A 21,604-nucleotide genomic window follows, 5' to 3' on the forward strand; every position below is an offset into this window, starting at 1 on the left:
CAAGGTGTAAGGAAGTGATCTCCACCTGGGGAGGGCAGAGAAGGAGCTGACTGACAAAACTTTGGGAGGGGCTGAGGGTATAAAAGGCAGAGCATCCATTTTGTAAACGAGTATGTGGCTGACAGTCCCAGAGACTCCCAGCGCTGTAATTTTTCCGTATTCAGTCCATTGTTGTATCTTTTGTTGTTAAGATTTAATAAACCTTTAAAATTTTAAGAGTGAGGGTAGTTTCTCACACTTTCCAAGCACAGTCCAGAAGTGTCACCTTCAGGCCAGTTTGTGATGATTTCCAGGAGCCCAGGGCAATTTGGATTTCCCATTTGAGATTGCTGTATAATATTATAAATAACAAATATAGGTATTGGCTTCCACACTTATGTATTAACTGTTGTTTTGCAAGTAATTATTGATCACAAAAATCCTGATACAGTACAAATTGCAATTACTGCTTTTGATACAATATAACCTGTCAATTTATCTATGCACCCTATAGCTTTTAAAAATAGTGGTGTAAAAGATACTATGTTAGACCATAGCATAATAGAGACTGAAATTTGGAATCATTTTCTCATGTAACTAACTCAGAAAATGAGGTAAAATAATATAGTGACTTCCCAAATTCAGGGACTATCCTATCTGAAACACGAGATAACAGAAACAGAAACCAGGGAACCGAACAAAAACATTTATTGACCGTCGTTATCAGGGAGTGAAAATATAAGACAGAACCAAAAGAAAAAATAAAATATATTAATTTAAATGAGAAGATGGCAGGAAGACAAGTCAAAGGTTTAAACCAAGCAAAAGAACATGTTAACTCAAATGAATGTTTCGATATGTATAAACTATAATGAATATGCATATAGGCCTATAATGTAACAGTATATAAAAAAAATCGTTTAAGTTAACTGTGTGCAAAGACGCGAGCACCCAAATGTGGGATTTTATCTCTTAATAAACTTACATAAAAATTTTAAATAGAAATCCATGTTTCTCACACATGAGGGCAATGCAGTCACTGCAGGCAGCACCGGTGGCAGGATGGATTGCAGAGACTTTTCCTTTGCAGCCCCAGCCCAGTGTTGGCACTGGGCATGAAGAGGCACTGAGGTGACCCTGAGAGGAAGGGCAAGGCACAGGGTGCAGCTGAGGAAGGACAGCGCTGTGCTGGGCTCAGAGGTGAAGCTGGCACTGCCCAGTGTGGAGAAGGTCCTTTCTGCAGCCCCTGTTACAGGGGAGCTGGGGCCTTGCTGCAGAGATACGGCCGCTTACTTGAGCACATCTCACTCCTGAACCTTTTCCCGTCGGCCAGGTACACGCACTGGGAATTGCCGAGGACAGGAACCCTGCGGGGAGGAGCAGAGGCAGCGCTGGCTGCCAGGGGCAGCCCTTGTGCCCCTGTGCCCCCAGGCCCTGCCCGGCTCCCCGGCACTCACCGGGAGCTGTAGCTGCTGCCGTCCCCCCAGTGCAGGCGCTCGCCCCGTCTGCGCAGCCCGAGCCAGTAATCGACGTTCCCGCGGAAGCGGAAGAGCAAATCCTGCCCAGGAGAGAGAAGTGGGAGCTGCCCCGGTCCCTCGGGGAGACACGGGCCCGGGGCTCCCTCCGCACGCCGGGGCTCCTTCCCTGCAAGGCCCCAGCCCAGGGCTGCAGCCCCGGCCCTACGAGCACCGAGCCCGGCCCAGGAGCACCCCCAGGCTGCCCTCAGCCACCCCACACCGCCCGCAGCCCCTCACTCACCATTTCCTCATCCTTGGCAATGGCCAGGGAGGCCCCGAGCTCGGAGCACCGTTCCTGACCCTGCTCCCAGGTGCCGTAATCCTGTGAGAAGTAGTAGCAGACCCCATTGTAGCCAACCCAGCCACGGGGACAGCCCAGAAGTGACAGAGGAGTCGCAGGTGTGACTGGAACCTGTGGTGCTGCAGGGGGAGGAGGAGAAGGTCTGAGGATTGCCCTGTGCAGGGAGCAGGGAGCCCGCTCTGCCCCGAGGGGCTGGGCCCAGGCTGCTGCCCCTCCCTTACCTGCCAGCACAGCCAAGGCCACCCCCAACGCCAGCACCAGCACCAGGAGCAGCAGAATCAGCACCGCCGTGCCCACGGGATGGCCCCTGATCCATTCACCTGGAGCAGGAAAGAGCTGCTGGCTGCCAGAAGCAGAGCCGGGCCTGCAATCTGCTCAGCCCATGGCCAGGGAGCAGAGCAGGGAGCCCTGAGCCAGTGTGGGCCTCACTCAGCTGGCAGCCAGAGAGCCAAGAGCCTGGCCACAGGCAGGGACACAGCTGTGGCCACAGGCAGGGACACAGCAGTGGCCACAGGCTGCAGCAGGAGAACTGCACAGCCTTGGGGGCAGCTGGGGCTCTTGCTTCCAGCCACTGATGGGGCCCAGCAGAGCACCAGGCCTCTGCCAGACATCGGGAAACAGCCACACACCTGCCAGCCCTGCCCTTGGGAGGGGACACTGTCCCCACCCTAGAGGCCACAGGGGTGGCCCTGCACTCACCCAGGAATCTTCTGCGGTTCCTTTTGTGTTCATTCTTGGTTCCTGATATGCCCTGGGGAGCCAGGGGCTCTCTCACACTCCCATCACTGGTGCAGAATCCATTCTCCACATCTGCACTCACTGCACACTCACAAGTGGCATCCCCCTGCTTATGCCAGGTGGCTTCTTGGGCCCCAGGCAGGTGTGGAACTGGGGATGCTGGGGCTCATTCGCAACTGCACGAATGGAGCAGAGTTCACTCTCCTCCTGCTCACAGCCGGCATCTCTCTGCCTGGAACAATCAGTACTTTGCTTCTGACACATCAGGAGTGCTGCTGGCAGATCCTTTGGGAGCTCGGCCTCGGGAACAGCTTCAGAGCCGCGCTGCTGGCACCCTGAAAGGGACACGGGGAGAGGTCACTGCTGGTGCCGGCCCTGCGGGGGCTCAGGAGGGCGGTGCCAGCCGTGGCTGCGCTGTCCCCGCTGCCCAGAGGTGCGGCAGCAGCTGCGGAGACAAGCGCAGCCTCCGGGAGCTGGGGCAGGACCGACCGCGGGTGGCGCCTGGCCTGGAGCCGCCTCCGAGCTCCGCCGCAGCCTCGCCGGGCTCCGGGTGCCGCCCCCGCTGGGGAATGACCCGAACGCTCCGCCCGCCGCCGCTCCCATCCCGGCCGGGCTCCGCGGGCACTCGGGCTGGTGCCGCTCTGCGCTCACGCTCCCAGGGCACTCGGGCTGGTGCCTCAGCACAGAGCCCATGCGGGAGCGGCTTTTGGCCCATTTGACCGATCTGCGTGCGGGAAAGCAGCGAGGCGGGGTGAAGAGTGGGGGACAGGGGAGCAGCGAGCGGGCTTCGAAAGGCAGCGCGCTTCATGGAAATCACGGGAGCCCTTTTGCTTTCTTGTACCAAAGCGACTCCCGGTGCCTCCATTGGGAGCCAGAGGCAGGGGCATATTCAGAAGCAGAAGCCACGCCAGCAGAGCAGTCAGGTCACTCCTGTCCTGCAAAAACCTTGCTAGGGAAAAGGGCCCCACTCTGTTGAAGCTGGTCGAGAACCGCAGCCCCGGGGAAGCCGCTCCTGGGGCTCTCAACAGTGAATGACAGCAGGGATTCTTGGAGTGAGCCTGGCCAGGTGCCCGGTGCCACCAAAACGGGCGAGTTCCTTGTGCCGAATTCCCCCATGTCCCCCCCGGCCCTCAGCGCGGCCCCTCCGCCCGCAGCGAGCCCCGAGCTGGGGCAGCACCGACCGCGGCTCCCACCTGGACTGGAGCCGCCTCCGAGCTCCGCCGCCGCCTCGCCGGGCTCCAGATGCCGCCGCCGCTCCGGGACGGGACAAACGCAATGACCCGCCCGCCGCTCCGGTCCCGGCACTCTCACCCGTGCGTCTCCGCGGGCGCTGCCGCTGGTGCCACCGCTCCCCGTCAGAGGTGGGCTCGGTGCCGGCGGGGTTTCGGCTCAGTTGCTGACGGCAGCGATCCCGAGCGCCACCAGCAGGGAAAGGAGCGAGCGAGCGGGGCGGCAAAGCGTGGGGCGCACCGCGGGGGCACCGAGGCTCCGGTGCCCACAAAAGCCGTGCTAGGACAAAAGTCCCCAGGCCACTGAGGCCGGAGAAGAAGCGCAGCCCGGGGAAGCCGCTCCTGGGGCTCTCAACAGGGAACTCTCGCAGGGATTCTCGGGCTGGGCTGGGCCGGGCCAGGTGCCCGGGGCCAGCAAAAGCGCTCAGTGCCTCTGCTCCTGGCCCTGGGCAGGCAACAGAACACAGCAGGAAAGGCTCGGGGCTCTCAAGAAAGGCAGCCAGAGATCTCTCACCCATCATGGGCAGAACAGGCCCAGAATGGGGAAATCAAATTTAATTGAATTTATTATCAAACAAATCAGAGCAAGGGAATCAGTAGGCTGCCAAATCCTAAAAATGCACCTTCTTGACACTGTTCTCTCCTTCCTGGGCTCCACTTTATCCCCGATTCTCAGATTTCAATGGCTGGGATGCAGCACAGGAGGAATCGCAGCGCCCTCCGTGCCCGTGGCCAGCACGGCTGGGACATTCCCTGCTCCACTGCCCTGCTCACACTGCGAGGGGGCTCTGGCTCTGCACTGGGGACACCTCCCACCCAGAGGCCACCAGCTGTGGGCTAAAGCTCTCGGTGCCATGCCTTGGTACACGGTTTGCTTCGTTAAAAGCACAGGCTCTCCGTGGATGTCTTGCTTAGCTACAGTCACTGGCAATGCAGCAGTAATGGCTCTTAGTGGTTTGGGCTGAATTGCTGCTGGAGTGCTGCAAGCAAGAGCTGAAGCTGTCAGCTCTTGGTTAAAATGTACTGAACTAATAGTTGGGAAAACGGAAAATCTAACAATGATGGTTTTGTCTCTGCTTAGAATGAAAATGTCCTGTCTCTGTTGTGAAGTACTAGTGACCCCTGCGGGCAGAAACTGATGACAAAAGTTTGTTTAGAGGTATGGTAATGTAGAAGGTGTTAGTTTGCATCGTGCCCCGGGGGGTAATAATTCGGGGTTGCTCGGGAGATTTCTGGTGATTTTACAAATCGCATCTGCTCTGTTCGTTTGCGATGGAGCCGCCGTTCTTTGTTTTGTGTCACGGTGGCGCTGTGAGCTCTTGTTGAAGTTCCCGACAGAGGCTTCTCTGTTCTGTGAAATTTGGAGCGACAGCGATCGGTATAATGCCTCTTTTTTTGTGCTGAGGGTAAGTATCAGGTGATTTTGTATTTTTCTCTGCTTCAGAACTGTCTTTTTAAAAATGACTATTTTTTTACAGTTAAAAATGGCTCTTTAATGGGCTCTACCTGGAAAGCGGTGAGGGTTTCTTCAATAGTTTTGGTTTGAGCCTCAACAACTCTTTGGAATTTATTTCCCAGCCAATCTTGGGACTTTGTAAGTTGTTCCCCCAGTGCAGGAGCTTGTATGGTCACGATGTGCTGTGGAGTGCAGAGTTACCACAAGCTGAGAGCATTGGTGGCACTGTTGGTGGCTGCTCTGGTAGCAGAACCCTTTGACATTTATTGTTTGCATTAGTAAAGGCAAGGCTTTAATTCAGTGAGGATGTGCTGTTTCCTTAGGACACTGCTTCTGAACTGCTTGTGCCAAGCGATCTAAAAAGGCAAGATGAGGTTTGGTTGTGGCTTGTTGAATCAGAGAATCGGCATTTTCATGGGTTCTTGCAGTTGTACAGTTAAAAGAGTCTTTCTGGCTGCATTTTTAATATCTCTTATTCCTGCTCTAGAAGGGGTTCGGCTTGGTCTTCAGCTCTATGGTTTGGAGGATCTCTAGCTAATTGACTGATTGTTAGCTGGGCTTTGGGCTTCTAGCAGAGCTCTCCACTGATCTGTGAAGATGCTTTTGCTGTTCCAAGTCCCACAAACTATATTGTGAGTTTGTTAAAATTACAGATGAAATGTTACAGCAGTCTGAAGGTGTGAGGTGATAAGAATCATATCCACTTCTCATCACGTTATTGAATACTGGGAGTTTAAGCTGTTGTCTTTAAAAGCTTTTCCCAATTTCTGAATATCCTAATGTGCTATAGGCTCCCACCAAGGATTAGCATTATTTTCTTTATATCGAACTGGCACAGCAAGGATTTTCTATATGTTGAATTAAAATCTTTATCTTGCATGAGTTTAGGTCTAATGTCAGCCCAATTAGTCAGTTCCCGTTGTGTGTTCACGGGGCTGGGATGGAACGGGTTAAACTCTTCCTCTGAACCAGGGTCCGTGCCCCGCTTCATTTCCCTGTGGAGGAGTTGTCAAATCCCGGGTTTTTCTCTCGTTCCTCTCTTTGGCGGCAGTCAGAGCTCGGGTTTTGCAGCGCTGGCAGAGCAGCCTCGCTCCTTTTGCTCGGCAGAGCTGCCCTCGCTCCCGGCCGGGCAGGGCTGGAGGATCCCGGGCGGGCTGGGGATGGCAGCGGGGGCTGCAGCCGGGAGAGCGGCGGGGCTGCGGGGCAGCGCCGGGGGCACCGCGGCTCCGCTCGGGCTTGCGGGGCCCCTGGGCGCGGCTGGAGGGAGGGAGGGCTCGGAGACACGGCTGGGGACGCGGCGGGCTTGGCACACGGCAATGGGCAACTGGAAAGATTCGCAATTTGTTTAAATAACTTAATTATTACCTCATTTGTATGGAGGGAATGCATGTGTAGTTGTATGGTTTTGGTTTATGGTAAACGTATTGTACAGTTTGAGTTTAACTGGGTCCCAGACGGAGGGTGAACACAGAAGTGTTATTTATAGCTGGAAACTGCTTTTGAACTTAAGATTGAACTTTTGAACGCAAATTTTTAGGTTTGGCTTTGAAATATTATAAGAATTAGATCTTTAAGGAGCTTTAAGGCTTTTATAAATACCTTTGGGTTGCTTGGATATTTTGTGCTGGATTATGTTTTTTAAAGCTTGCTTGATGTTGTGTAATAGGAGACAATATTGGCTTCTGTTCGAGGTGAGCTCATGATGCAGGTAGATAAAAGTCTTGACTGTTTGGGTATGGTTTTTTTTTTTTCATTTTGTAGAAGAATTAATTCTTTAGGATCTTGTTTCTTTGTAGTAGCACTGAACAGAAATTATTTTGAGGATTTTTAACTGCTTGAAAGATAGTTACATTATTGGGTCTTTTATAAGGAAACTACTGTTTTGTTGTTTTTTTAGTTTCTATAAAGATGGGGTAACTGAGAAGTGTTATAAAAGATTTTATTTAATTATCAGTCTCAATAAAGAATTAAGCATAAACATATAAAACTCAACGTTATTCTATTAAAAGCTAATTTGTTTCCTAATTCCTATACCTTACAAATGTTTGTCCAGCTATTAGCTTTTACACACAATAGTGTTACTTCTAACACCAATCACCTCTATTTGTACCTCACATAGTCCTATTAGAATGCATCTTTCATAGTTCTAATTCTCTAAAATATCTACTCTTTATAAAGCCATATTTTAAAACTTACTAAAACATATTTCTATCCCAATCTCTCTCAACAATATCGTCTCTATTCCATAGCTTTCCTAAGTCAACACACCTGATCTCAATATTTGCATACAGATGTACAAGTCTGTGTGAGCTTTGTATCAAAGTTTAGAAATTCTTTCCAAATCCATCCCTCGCAGCTCTGGAGCAGCGAAAGCTCGGAGCAGCACCCGAGGGGCAGCGGCAGCCGGGTCTGAGCAGGGCAGGGAGAGGTGAGCTCAGGGTCCCGGGCACCCGAGCAGGGGGGACAGGGCCCTCCGGATCGAGGGGTGACAGCGAGGTGCCCCTGCAGGGGCTGCTCTCACAGGCACAGGCTCACCCCACAACCCCACAGCAGGAGAAGCAGCTCTGGGTGGATTATGGCATTGACAGGGAATTCCCTTCCCCAAGCAGCAGCTCTGACCGTCCTCCTCCAAAGCTGAGAGAGAGAGAGAGAGAGAGAGAGAGAGAGAGCACCAGCAGCTGACAGACTCTTCTCCACAGTCAGGTGCCAGATGCCCAAAGTGCGATTCCTCCTCAGCACGTGTCAGCTGTTCTAACTCTGCCAAGGACAGTCCACAAGTATCACCTTCAAGCCACTTTGTGAGAATTTCCAAGATCCCAGAGACATCTGGACTTCCCATTGGAGCTTGTTGTGTCATGAGGGCAATGCAGTCACTGCAGGCAGCACCGGTGGCAGGATGGATTGCAGAGACTTTTCCTTTGCAGCCCCAGCCCAGCATTGGCACTGGGCATGAAGAGGCACTGAGGTGACCCTGAGAGGAAGGGCAAGGCACAGGGTGCAGCTGAGGAAGGACAGCGCTGTGCTGGGCTCAGAGGTGAAGCTGGCACTGCCCAGTGTGGAGAAGCTCCTTTCTGCAGCCCCTGTTACAGGGGAGCTGGGGCCTTGCTGCAGAGATACGGCCGCTCATTGGAGCAGTTGTCACTCCTCAATCTCCTGTCAGCCAGGTACGCACACCCGAAATTATCAAAGACGGGAACCCTGCGGGGAGGAGCAGAGGCAGCGCTGGCTGCCAGGGGCAGCCCTTGTGCCCCTGTGCCCCCAGGCCCTGCCCGGCTCCCCGGCACTCACCGGGAGCTGTAGCTGCTGCCGTCCCCCCAGTGCAGGCGCTCGCCCCGTCTGCGCAGCCCGAGCCAGTAATCGACGTTCCCGCGGAGGCGGAAGAGCAAATCCTGCCCAGGAGAGAGGAGTGGGAGCTGCCCCAGCCCCTCGGGGGGACACGGGCCCGGGGCTCCCCCCGCACGCCGGGGCTCCTTCCCTGCAAGGCCCCGGCCCAGGGCTGCAGCCCCGGCCCTACGAGCACCGAGCCCGGCCCAGGAGCACCCCCAGGCTGCCCTCAGCCACCCCACACCGCCCGCAACCCCTCACTCACCATGGCCTCCTCATCCTTGGCAATGGCCAGGGAGGCCCCGAGCTCGGAGCACCGTTCCTGACCCTGATCCCAGGTGCTGTAATCCTGTGAGAAGTAGTAGCAGACCCCATTGTAGCCAACCCAGTCATGGGGACAGCCCAGAAGTGACAGAGGTGTCGCAGGTGTGACTGGAACCTGTGGTGCTGCAGAGGGAAGAGGAGAAGGTCTGAGGATTGCCCTGTGCAGGGAGCAGGGAGCCCGCTCTGTCCCGAGGGGCTGGGCCCAGCCTGCTGCCCCTCCCTTACCTGCCAGCACAGCCAAGGCCACCCCCAAAGCCAGCACCAGCACCAGGAGCAGCAGAATCAGCACCGCCGTGCCCACGGGATGGCCCCTGATCCATTCACCTGGAGCAGGAAAGAGCTGCTGGCTGCCAGAAGCAGAGCCGGGCCTGCAATCTGCTCAGCCCATGGCCAGGGAGCAGAGCAGGGAGCCCTGAGCCAGTGTGGGCCTCACTCAGCTGGCAGCCAGAGAGCCAAGAGCCTGGCCACAGCCAGGGACACAGCTGTGGCCACAGCCAGGGACACAGCTGTGGGCACAGGCTGCAGCAGGAGAACTGCACAGCCTTGGGGGCAGCTGGGGCTCTTGCTTCCAGCCACTGATGGGGCCCAGCAGAGCACCAGGCCTCTGCCAGACATCGGGAAACAGCCACACACCTGCCAGCCCTGCCCTTGGGAGGGGACACTGTCCCCACCCTAGAGACCACAGGGGTGGCCCTGCACTCACCCAGGAATCTTCTGCGGTTCCTTTTGTGTTCATTCTTGGTTCCTGATATGCCCTGGGGAGCCAGGGGCTCTCTCACACTCCCATTTCTGGTGCAGAATCCATTCTCCACATCTGCACTCACTGCACACTCACAAGTGGCATCCCCGTGCTTATGCCAGGTGGCTTCTTGGGCCCCAGGCAGGTGTGGAACTGCAGCTGCTAGTCCCTGCTGGGGATGCTGGGGCTCATTCGCAACTGCTCGGATGGAGCAGACTTCACTCTCGTCCAGCCCACAGGCAGCATCTCTCTGCCTGGAACAATCAGTACTTTGCTTCGGAGACATCAGGAGTGCTGCTGGCAGATCCTTTGGGAGCTCGGCCTCGGGAACAGCTTCAGAGCCACGCTGATGGCACCCTGAAAGGGACACGGGGAGAGGTCACTGCTGGTGCCGGCGCTGGGGGCTCAGGAGGGCGGTGGCAGCTGTGGCTGCGCTGTCCCCGCTGCCCAGAGGTGCGGCAGCAGCTGCGGAGACAAGCGCAGCCTCCGGGAGCTCTCGGTGCCCGCAGCCCCGGCCCCTGTGGCTCTGCAGCCGCTGCAGCCCAGCTCCGTGCCGGGCCGGGCGCTGACAGCGCCTGCGAGCTGCCGCCTGCTGCTGGCCCGGGGCAGCTGCGGCTCGGAGCCCGGCCCTGCCGAGGGGCAAGAAGCAGCAGCGCCGGGCTGCTCACCATTGTGCCCCGCATTCCCTGCCCCGGCGCCTCGGAGCCCGGGCACACCGAGCGCCGGCACGGCCGCTGCGGCTCCCTGCCTGTGAACGTGAGAAGCCGGCACAAGGAACTCGCCAGAACCCCCCGGCCCTCAGCGCGGCCCCTCCGCCCGCAGCGAGCCCCGAGCTGGGGCTGCACCGACCGCGGGTCCCACCTGGGCTGGAGCCGCCTCCGAGCTCCGGGGGCCGCCGCCGCTCCGCTCCCGGCCAAACCCACCGGGCACGGCCGGTGCCGGCGTAGGTTGGAGCCGATGTGGGTGTGGGAGGGATTTTGGCCGCTTTTACCAAACAGCGCGCAGGGAAGCTGCCAATGTGAGTGCGGCCAGGTGCGAGGGAGGGAGCCTGGTTTGGGGACACTCCCTGCACAGAGAAGGCGTTGGCAGGGAGCGAAGATAAGGCGGGAGTGATCCTGGTGGACATCCTAGACGTGCAGGATGTTTTCCCAGGGCTCACGAGTCACAGCTGGTGAGTGAGCTTTCCCGGAGAGGGACTTTGCTACATTTGTTGTTTATGAATAGGGATGGGCTGGTGGGAGATGTGCTGCTTGGAGGCCTCCTGGGGCACGGTGATGATGAAATTACAGTGTTCTCAATATTTGGTGATATCGGGAGGATCATCAATAAAATTTTTACAGTAGACTTCTGGAGAGCAGAGTTTGGCATATTTTGGAGTCTTATTCAGAAAGTCCCTTGGGAAGCAGCCCTTTAAAAACAAAGGAGTCCAGGAAATGTGGGCATGCTTCAAAACAGATCTTGAGGGCACAGGAACAGACTGTCCCTGTGTTCCAAAAAACAACTCAATGAGAAAAACATCCAGCCTAGATGGGAACGAGGTTTTGAAAGAACTTAGGAATAAAAGGAGGATGTATCATCTTTGGAAGGAGGGTCAGGTTTCTCAGGAAGTATTTAAGGGGGCTGCTAGGGCAATGTAGGAAAAAAATTAGGGAAAGAAAAAAATGTAGGGAAGCCAAAGCTCAGTTTGAACTTAATTTGGTAACTTTTGTAAAGGCTAATAAAAACTGTTTTTACAAATATATTAATGGTAACAGGAAGGGAAGCTTTTCTTCTGTTTTGGATGCAGGAGGGAACTTAGTAAATACAGATGAGGAGAAGGCAGAGGTGCTCAATGCCTTCTTTGCCTCAGCCCTTAGTGGAAACACAGCTTGTCCTCAGGACGAGTGAACTCCTGGGCTGGTGGATGGTGTCAGGGAGCAGAATGGGCCCCCTGTGATCCAGGAGGAGGCAGTCAGAGAACTGCTGAGCTGCTTAGATGCTCATAAATCTGTGGGCCCAGAGGGGATCCACCCCAGGGGGATGAGGGAGCTGAGAGATGAGCTTGGGAAGCTGCTCTCCATCATTTACCAACAGCCCTGGCTCACTGGGGAGCTTCCAGATGGCTGGAAGCTGGCCAACGTGACACCCATCCACAACAAGGGTGGGAAGGAGGATCTTGGTAATTACAGGGCGGTTAGCCTGACCTCAGTGCCCAGTAAGGTCATGGAGCAGTTTATATTGATTTCATCAGGCAGCACTTCCAGGATGGCCAGGGTGTCGGAGCCAGCCAGCAGGGGTTTAGGAGGGGTAGGTCGTGTTTGACCAACCTGGTCTCTTTCCATGACCAGGTGACCCTGCTGGTGGGTGCAGGAAAAGCTGTGGATGTGTCTGTTTGGGCTCCAGCAAGGCCTTTGGCACTGTCTCCCACAGCTCCCTCCTGGAAAAGCTGCAGCCCAGGACTGGGACAGGAGCGCTCTGTGCTGGGCTCAGACCTGGCTGGATGGGCCAGAGAGTGGTGGGGATGGTGCTGCATCCAGCTGGGGCCAGGCACCAGGGGTGTCCCTCAGGGCTCTGTGCTGGGGCCAGCTCTGTTCAGTGTTTGCACTGACCCCATGGATGAGGGGATTGAGGCTTTCATTCATAAATCTGCAGAGGACTCTGAGCTGGGAGCTGTGTCCATCTGTGGGAAGGTAGGAGGGCTCTGCAGGGAGACCTGGAATGGTTGGATAGATGGGCAGAGTGCAGGAAGATGAAGCTTAATAAGTCCAAGTGCCCAGTGCTGTATTTTGGCCACAACAACGCCTGCAATGCTCTGGGCTGGGGATGGTGTGGCTGGACAGTGCCCAGGCAGAAAGGGACCTGGGGGTGCTGGTGACAGCCAGCTGAACGTGAGCCAGCAGTGTGCCCAGGTGACCAAGAAGGCCAAGGGATCCTGGCCTGGATCAGGAATGGTGTGGCCAGCAGGAGCAGGGAGCTCATTCTGCCCCTGTACCTGGCACTGCTGAGGGCACACCTCGAGTGCCGTGCCCAGCTCTGGCCCCTCAGCTTGGGAAGGACCTTGGGACGCTGGAGCCCATCCAGAGGAGGCAACGAGGCTGGAGAGGGGCTGGGAACACAAACCCCGTGAGGAAGCACTGAGGGAGCTGGGGGTGCTCAGCCTGGAGAAAAGGAGACTCAGGGGTGACCTCATCGCTCTCTACAGCTCCTGAAAGGTGCCTGTGCTCAGCTGGGGCTGGGCTCTTTCTCCAGGCAGCACTGACACAACCAGAGGGACAGTCTTAACCTGCACCAAGGGAAATATAGGTTGGATATTAGGAAGAAGTTTTTTACACAAAGGGTGATAAAGTTCTGGAATGGCTGCCCAGGGAGGTGGTGGAGTCACCATCCCAGGATGTGTTTAAAAACAGACTGGATGTGGCACTGGGTGCCAGGGTTTAGTTGAGGTGTTGGGGCTGGGCTGGACTCGATGGTCTTGGAGGTCGCTTGCAACCCAGCCCGGTGATTCTGGGATTGTGTGACCGAGGGCAGCCGCTCCCTCGGCGATCCCAGCGCAGGGGGGACACGGGGGAAGCCGCCCCCAGGAACTCGCCAGAACCCCCCGGCCCTCAGCGCGGCCCCTCCGCCCGCAGCGAGCCCCGAGCTGGGGCAGCACCGACCGCGGCTCCCACCTGGCCTGGAGCCGCCTCCGGGCTCCGCCGCCGCCTCGCCGGGCTCCGGGTGCCGCCTCCGCTCCGCAATGTCCCGAACGCGCCGCCGCCGCTCCGGTCCCGGTCAGAGACTCCGGGCTCGGCCGCTGGCACCGCAAGATGGAGCCGCCGTGGGGTCCGAGTGGCTTTTGGCTGTTTTGAACAACCAGAGCACGGACAAACAGCCGATGGTGGTTTGTGGGAGGGAGCGAGTCAAGAGTGGATGCGAACAGGACCAGTTTTCAGGGAGCCCGAGAACAGAAAAAAGAGACAGGCTGAAGGCAATTGCGCACAGGAGCAGTTGGCAAGGAGCCTGAGAAAACAGAAATTAGCCCTGTCGAGATCCACAGCATTCTGGGCATGTTTCCAGAGCTCAGGAGTCGCAGCTGGTGAGCGAGCCTTCCAGGGGAGGGACATCGTTAGAATTGTTGTTTGTGGATAGAGACGGGGTGGTGGGAGCTGTGCTGGTTGGAGGCCTCCTGGGGCACGGTGACCATGAAATCACAGTGTTCTCTATATTTGGTGATATCAGGAGGATCATCAATAACGTTTTTATATTAGATTTCTGAAGGGCAGACTTTGGGCTATTGAGAAGACTTATTCAAAAAGTCCCTGGGGAAGCAGCCCTTAAAAACAAAGGAGTTTGTTTTTACATGTCAGGAAAGGTGGGCATGCATCAAAACAGAGATCTTGAGGGCACAGGAACAGACTGTCCCTGTGTGCCCAAAGAGGAGCTGACGAGTCAAACGTCCAGCCTGGATGGGCAATGAGGTTTTGAAGGAACTCAGGAATAAAAGTAGGAGGTATCATCTTTGGAAGGAGGGTCAGGTTTCTCAGGAACTATTTAAGGGGGCTGCTAGAGTACATAGGAAAAAATAATGAAAGGCAAAAGCTCAGCTTAAACTTAATTTGGTAATTTTGTAAAGGATTACAGATATAATAATAGTAAAAGGAAGGGAAGGACCAGCTTTTGTTCTGTTTTGGATGCAGGAGGGAACTTAGTAACTGCAGATGAGGAGAAGGCAGAGGTGCTCAATGCCTTCTTTGCCTCAGCCCTTAGTGGAAACACAGCTTGTCCTCAGGACAACTGAACTCCTGGGCCGATGGATGGTGTCAGGGAGCAGAATGGGTCCCCTGTGATCCAGGAGGAGGCAGTCAGAGAACTGCTGAGCTGCTTGGATGCTCATAAATCTGTGGGCCCAGAGGGGATCCACCCCAGGGGGATGAGGGAGCTGAGAGATGAGCTTGGGAAGCTGCTCTCCATCATTTACCAACAGATCTCTCACCCTTCATGGGCATAAGAAGGCCGGAGTGGGGACATTAATTTTACTTGAATTTATTATCAAAGAAATCAGAGCGAGGGAATGCGAAGTATGCCAAATCCTAAAATTGCACCCTCCCCTAAGTGCTTCCTCTTTCCTGGGCTTCACTTTATCCCCGATTCCCTCCCTCCTCCCCACACAGTGGCACAGAGCGATGGGGGTGTTTTGGTTTGAAGGACAGGTGTCTGCTAAGGAAGGCAGGAGCCTCCCTGGCAATGGGAAATGCAATCCCCCTCCCTCCGAATATTATAATTCTGAAATTAAGGGTCTCTCAGGCAAACATATGAAAATAGAAATTACGGCCGTTTCAAAGTAAAACAAAGCAAAACCAGAGTATAACAACGTACAAGCCCCAGCGCGGCGCTGCCCCGAGCAGGCCCAGCCCCAGCCCCGCCTCTCCCGGCCGCGCGCGCTTTCCCCTCGCTGCAGTTCCGGGCGCGGCCGGCAGGGGCGCTGGCGGCAGCGGCAGCCGGGTCTGAGCAGGGCAGGGAGAGGCGAGCTCAGGGTCCCGGGCACCCGGGCAGGGGGGACAGGGCCCTCCGGACCGAGGGGTGACAGCGAGGTGCCCCTGCAGGGGCTGCTCTCACAGGCTCACCCCAGTGCAGGAGAAGCTGCTCTGGGCTGGGTTATGGCGCTGGCAACAAATTCCCTTCCCCAAGCAGCAGCTCTGACCGTCCTCCTCCAAAGCTGAGAGAGAGAAATAGAGAGAGACAGAGAGAGAGAGCACCAGCAGCTGACAGACTCTTCTCCACAGTCAGGTGCCAGATGCCCAAAGTGCGATTCCTCCTCAGGACGTGTCAGCTGTTCTAACTCTGCCAAGGACAGTCCACAAGTATCACCTTCAAGCCACTTTGTGAGAATTTCCAAGATCCCAGAGACATCTGGACTTCCCATTGGAGCTTGTTGTGTCATGAGGGCAATGCACTCACTGCAGGCAGCAGCGGTGGCAGGATGGATTGCAGAGACTTTTCCTTTGCAGCCCCAGCCCAGCGTTGGCACTGGGCATGAAGAGGCACTGAGGTGACCCTGAGAGGAAGGGCAAGGCACAGGCTGCAGCTGAGGAAGGACAGCGCTGTGCTGGGCTCAGAGGTGAAGCTGGCACTGCCCAGTGTGGAGAAGCTCCTTTCTCGCCAGAGCCCCCCGGCCCTCACCGCGGCCCCTCCGCCCGCAGCGAGCCCCGAGCTGGGGCAGCACCGACCGCGGGTCCCGCCTGGGCTGGAGCCGCCTCCGAGCTCCGCTGTGTTCACTCCAGAACGACACGAAAGGGGAGCCGGACGCCACCGCTCCGCTCCCGGTCAGACACGGCGGGCACGGCCGCTGCTGCACACACTTTAGAAGCCGTCGGTGTGGAAGGGCTTTGGGCCGTTTTGCCCTTCATACGAGTGGGAAAGCGGCTGCTCTCAGCGAGGAGAGCGGCGGAGCCAGAGAGGAGCAGGAGAGCGAGGCGGCGGAGGCGCCGCTCCTGTCCCGGAAACCCCGCGGTGAGAAAAAGGGCCCAGGCAGGAGAAGCTGGGGAAGAAGCGCAGCCCCGGGGCAGCCGCTCCTGGGGCTCTCAAGAGGGAATTCTCGCAGAGATTCTTGAGCTGGGCTGGGCCAGGCCAGGTGCCCGGGGCCAGCAAAAGCGCTCTGGCCTCTCCTGCTGCCCCTGTGCAGACAACAGAACACAGCAGGAAAGGCTCGGGGCTCTCAAGAAAGGCAGCCAGAGATCTCTCACCCATCATGGGTAGAACAGGCCCAGAATGGGGAAATCAAATTTAATTGAATTTATTATCAAACAAATCAGAGCAAGAGAATCAGTAGGCTGCCAAATCCTAAAAATGCACCTTCTTGACACTGTTCTCTCCTTCCTGGGCTCCACTTTATCCCCGATTCTCAGATTTCAATGGCTGGGATGCAGCACAGGAGGAATCGCAGCGCCCTCCGTGCCCGTGGCCAGCACGGCTGGGACATTCCCTGCTCCACTGCCCTGCTCACACTGCGAGGGGGCTCTGGCTCTGCACTGGGGACACCTCCCACCCAGAGGCCACCAGCTGTGGGCTAAAGCTCTCGGTGCCATGCCTTGGTACACGGTTTGCTTCGTTAAAAGCACAGGCTCTCCGTGGATGTCTTGCTTAGCTACAGTCACTGGCAATGCAGCAGTAATGGCTCTTAGTGGTTTGGGCTGAATTGCTGCTGGAGTGCTGCAAGCAAGAGCTGAAGCTGTCAGCTCTTGGTTAAAATGTACTGAACTAATAGTTGGGAAAACGGAAAATCTAAGAATGATGGTTTTGTCTCTGCTTAGAATGAAAATGTCCTGTCCCTGTTGTGAAGTACTAGTGACCCCTGCGGGCAGAAACTGATGACAAAAGTTTGTTTAGAGGTATGGTAATGTAGAAGCTGTTAGTTTGCATCGTGCCTTGGGGGGTAATAATTCGGGGTTGCTCGGGAGATTTCTGGTGATTTTACAAATCGCATCTGCTCTGTTCGTTTGCGATGGAGCCGCCGTTCTTTGTTTTGTGTCACGGTGGCGCTGTGAGCTCTTGTTGAAGTTCCCGACAGAGAACTGTTCTGTTCTGTTAAATTTAGAGCGACAGCGATCGGTATAATGCCTCTTTTTTTGTACTGAGGGTAAGTATCAGGTGATTTTGTATTTTTCTCTGCTTCAGAACTGTCTTTTTAAAAATGACTATTTTTTTACAGTTAGAAATGGCTCCTTAATGGGCTCTACCTGGAAAGCAGTGAGGGTTTCTTCAATAGTTTTGGTTTGAGCCTCAACAACTCTTTGGAATTTATTTCCCAGCCAATCTTGGGACTTTGTAAGTTGTTCCCCCAGTGCGGGAGCTTGTTTGGTCACGATGTGCTGTGGAGTGCAGAGTTACCACAAGCTGAGAGCATTGGTGGCACTGTTGGTGGCTGCTCTGGTAACAGAGCCCTTTGCCATTTATTGTTTGCATTAGTAAAGGCAAGGCTTTAATTCAGTGAGGATGTGCTGTTTCCTTAGGACACTGCTTCTGAACTGCTTGTGCCAAGCGATCTAAAAAGGCAAGATGAGGTTTGGTTGTGGCTTGTTGAATCAGAGAATCGGCATTTTCATGGGTTCTTGCAGTTGTACAGTTAAAAGAGTCCTTCTGGCTGCATTTTTAATATCTCTTATTCCTGCTCTAGAAGGGGTTCGGCTTGGTCTTCAGCTCTATGGTTTGGAGGATCTCTAGCTAATTGACTGATTGTTAGCTGGGCTTTAGGGCTTCTAGCAGAGCTCTCCACTGATCTGTGAGGATGCTTTCACTGTTCCAAGTCCCACAGAATATATTGTGAGTTTGTTAAAATTACAGATGAAATGTTCCAGGAGTCTGAAGGCGTGAGGTGATAAGAATCATATCCACTTCTTATCATGTTATTGAATACTGGGAGTTTAAGCTGTTGTCTTTAAAAGCTTTTCCCAATTTCTGAATATCCTAATGTGCTATAGGCTCCCACCAAGGATTAGCATTATTTTCCTTATATCGAACTGGCACAGCAAGGATTTTTCTATATGATGAATTAAAATCTTTATCTTGCATGAGTTTAGGTCTAATGTCAGCCCAGTTGTGTTGTGGAGGGGACCTGCCTGCAGTGTGAACAAGTGAATGACCTCCTTTCACTGGTGACTGAGCTTAGGGAGGAAGTTGAAAGGTTAAGGAGTATCCGGAAAGTGAAAGGGAAATAGACTGGTGGAGCTCAGCCCTTTCATCTTTAAGGGAGGCCTCTGACCGAGAGACTGAGGACTTCTATGCCTCCCGCTCTCAGGCAATGGAAGGGCACCCGGTAGATGAGGAGGAGTGGAAATGGGTCCCTATTCAGGGAGGTAATAACAAAAACTCCTCCCCATCCCCATCATCCAGCCAGGTACCACTTCAGAATAGCTATGAGGTCCTGGATCTAGAGACCCAACTAGATGATTTAGGAGAAAATTGTCTGCCCCGTGAACCCCCAGTTATGATTCATTTGTAAGATGGGTCACTACCTCTAACATCAAGAAGAAAGAAGGGTAATTGTAGTAGGTGATTCCCTTCTGAAGGGAACTGAGGGCCCCATATGTCGACCAGACCCATCCTACAGGGAGATCTGTTGCCTCCCTGGGGCCCGGGTACAGAATATCACTGAGAGACTTCCTGGGCTGATTCAGCCCTCTGATTATTACCCACTGCTGATACTGGCTGGCAGTGATGAGATTGAAAAGAGGAGTGTCAAGGCAATTAGAAAGGACTTCAGGGTACTGGGTCAGGTAGTTGATAGGGCAGGAGCACAGGTAGTGTTTTGCTCAGTCCCTTTGGTGGCGGAGGAAAATGAAGAAAGAAACAGGAAAATCCGCATCATCAACAGGCGGCTTAAGGGTTGATGTCATCGGCAAAATTTTGGGTTCTTTGATCATGGGGAAACTTTTACAGCATCTGCTCTGCTAGAACCAGATGGGGTAGATCTCTCTGTCAAGGGCAAAAGGTTTTTAGCTCATGAACTGGCAGACCTCATTGAGAGGGCTTTAAACTAGGTTTGAAGGGGGAAGGGGAAGCAGCCGAGCTATCTGGAAGCAGGCCCAAGGGTTGCAAGGCTGAGTCAGGGGTGAAGTCAGTAGCCCAGCTGAGGTGCATGTATACCAATGCACACAGCTTGGGCAACAAACAAGCAGAGCTGGATGTCACAGACATCTTTCATGAAAAATCCTTTCTTAGGATTTTTCCTTGTGAGAAGCTGCAGTTTCAGCAACCAAAAGTAAACAATGGTTATCTGCTGCTGTGGAATGCAACAGGCAGACCTGTGATTGGTCTCCTGTGGATGTTTGGATTTACTCACCACTCATGGCAGAGCTGGCTCTTGCTCTATGTCTGAGACACAGATCTTTGTTATTCATTCTTTTCTATTCTTAGCTTAGCTAGCTTCTGAAGAAACCTTTTCCTTTCTATTTCCTTTTAGTATAGTCTTAATGGAACATATATCATAAAATAATAAATCAAGCCTTCTGATCATGGAGTCAACATTCTCGTCTCTTCTTCCTCCTGAAAACCCTTGTGACCACGGTCACAGCTGGAGGCCATGGTGCAGCTGCAGAGCTGTGATGTAGTTGCCATCATGGAAATATGGTGGGATGACTCCCGTAGCTGGAGTGCTGCACTGGATGGATACAAGCTCCTCAGAGGAGACAGGAAAGGAAGAAGAGGAGGAGGGGTGGCCCTTTATATTAAGCAGACTCTCCATGCCGTAGAAATTGAAACTAAGGAAGATGGAGTTGAATGTCTGTGGGTAAGAATTAAGGGGAAGGCCAACAAGGCTGACACCCTACTGGGAGTCTGTTATTGTCCACCCAACCAGGAAGAAGAGGTAGATGACTTATTCTATAAGCAGCTAGGCAATGTTTCAAGATCATCAGCCCTTGTTCTTGTGGGTGACTTCAACCGACCAGACATCTGCTGGGAACTTAATACAGCAGTAAAGAGGCAGTCCAGGAAATTCTTAGAATGTATGGAGGACAACTTTCTGTTGCAGCTGGTGGGTGAACCCAGCAGGGGAGGGGCTATGTTAGATCTGCTGTTTGCAAATAGAGATGGGCTGGTGGGAGATGTGGTGGTTGGAGGTCGCTTGGGGCAGAGTGATCATGAAATAATAGAGTTCTCAATATTTGGTGAAGTCAGGAGGAGCACCAGCAAGACTCTTACATTGGACTTCCGGAGGGCAGACTTTGGCCTGTTTAGGAGACTTATTCAGAGCGTCCCTTGGGAAACAGCCCTTAAAAACAAAGGAGTTCAGGAAAGGTGGGCATGCCTCAAAACAGAGATCATGAGGGCACAGGAACAGACTGTCCCTGTGTGCCGAAAGATCAGTCAACGGGGTAAACGTCCAGCCTGGCTGGGCAAGGAGGCTTTGGAGGTACTTAGGAATAAAAAGAGGATGTATCAGCGTTGGAAGGAGGGTCAGGTCTCTAAGGAAGTATTCAAGAAGGCTGCAGGAGCATGCAGAAAAAAAATTAGGGAGGCCAAAGCTCATTTTGAACTTAGAATGGCGACTTCTGTAAAGGATAATAAAAAATGTTTTTACAAATACCTTAATGCTAGAAGGAAGGGTAAGACCAGCCTTTGTTCTTTATTGGACAAGGGAGGGAAGTTAGCATCTGCAGATGAGGAGAAGGCAGAAGTGCTTAATGCCTACTTTGCCTCAGTTTTTAGTGGGAAGATGACTTGCCCTCAAGACACCTGCCCGCCTGGAATGGTTGGTGGTGTCAGGGAGCAGAATGGTCCCCCCATTATCCAAGAGGAGGCAGTCAAAGAACTACTGAAATGCTTGGATGTTCATAAATCTATGGGACTAGATGGGATCCACCCCAGGGTAATGAGAGAGCTGGCAAATGAGCTTGCCAAGCCACTCTCCATCATTTACCAACAGTCCTGGCTCACTGCTGAGGTTCTGAATGACTGGAAGCTGGCCAATGTGATACCCATTCACAACAACAGTGCAAAGGAGGATCCTGGTGGAGCAGTGGCCGGTGGAAAGTAAAACGCCCAGGCTAGATAAATGTCCAGCCAACCTCCAGCCAGTAAGGCACTTCCCCAGCCCGGAGTCAGGGCCTTGTGCCTAAGGCGATGTCAAGCCTTGCGGACGTGTGGCCGCAGTAGAGAGCTCCGAAGTCGCAGGATGAAATGAAGAGGCGACTCTCAGTTTCCTCGGGGGGGTGGTTTTCTTGGTAGGGAAACGGAGCTTTTCGGTGGAAGAAGCTGAGAGCCCCGAGGCAGGGAAAGCCTCGGTTTTACAGAGGGTGGGAGGGGTGAAAGATAGCAAATCAGAGAGGGATACATTAAGGATTGGCATGATCGGAGAACCCATCAAACACAGTTGCGGGAGGGACCCTGGCCCCTAGAAAAAGAGGCAGGGGTGTCGAGTGACAGGCAGGCTGCCAGGGGTGGGGAACAAGAAAGATACATTTGGTAACCAAGACAACTGGGGAGGGGTTTGGGGATTGACACAAACTGGTAACAGGGCAGGACCTTCTGAGAGAACAATGG

The 21,604-nt window shown here is 54.1% G+C and overlaps 1 protein-coding gene across 3 annotated transcripts in view; it reads right to left on the reverse strand.

Annotated features, from left to right (window-relative positions):
• Positions 1 to 669: 669 nt before the first annotated feature.
• LOC139595391 (C-type lectin domain family 2 member D-related protein-like) overlaps positions 670 to 21,604 on the reverse strand; it is a 34,696-nt gene continuing 13,761 nt past the window's right edge. Inside the window, exons 2-6 of one of the 3 annotated variants that reach the window (XM_071438492.1) lie at positions 9,572 to 9,964; positions 9,094 to 9,192; positions 8,810 to 8,991; positions 1,437 to 1,537; positions 670 to 1,346 (exon numbers count right to left, since the gene is read on the reverse strand). In XM_071438492.1, coding sequence (XP_071294593.1) covers positions 1,229 to 1,346; positions 1,437 to 1,537; positions 8,810 to 8,991; positions 9,094 to 9,192; positions 9,572 to 9,964 — 893 coding nt within the window. In that variant the 3' untranslated portion in view covers positions 670 to 1,228. Of the gene's footprint in view, positions 1,347 to 1,436; positions 1,538 to 1,737; positions 1,917 to 7,145; positions 8,419 to 8,508; positions 8,610 to 8,809; positions 8,992 to 9,093; positions 9,193 to 9,571; positions 9,965 to 21,604 lie in introns of those variants that run through there. The other 2 variants (XM_071438494.1, XM_071438493.1) reach the window with 2 other exon arrangements.

The sequence above is a fragment of the Agelaius tricolor genome, unplaced genomic scaffold (genome assembly GCF_023055355.1).
Source record: "Agelaius tricolor isolate 1412-34295 unplaced genomic scaffold, bAgeTri1.0.p SCAF_13, whole genome shotgun sequence".
NCBI lineage: Eukaryota > Metazoa > Chordata > Aves > Passeriformes > Icteridae > Agelaius > Agelaius tricolor.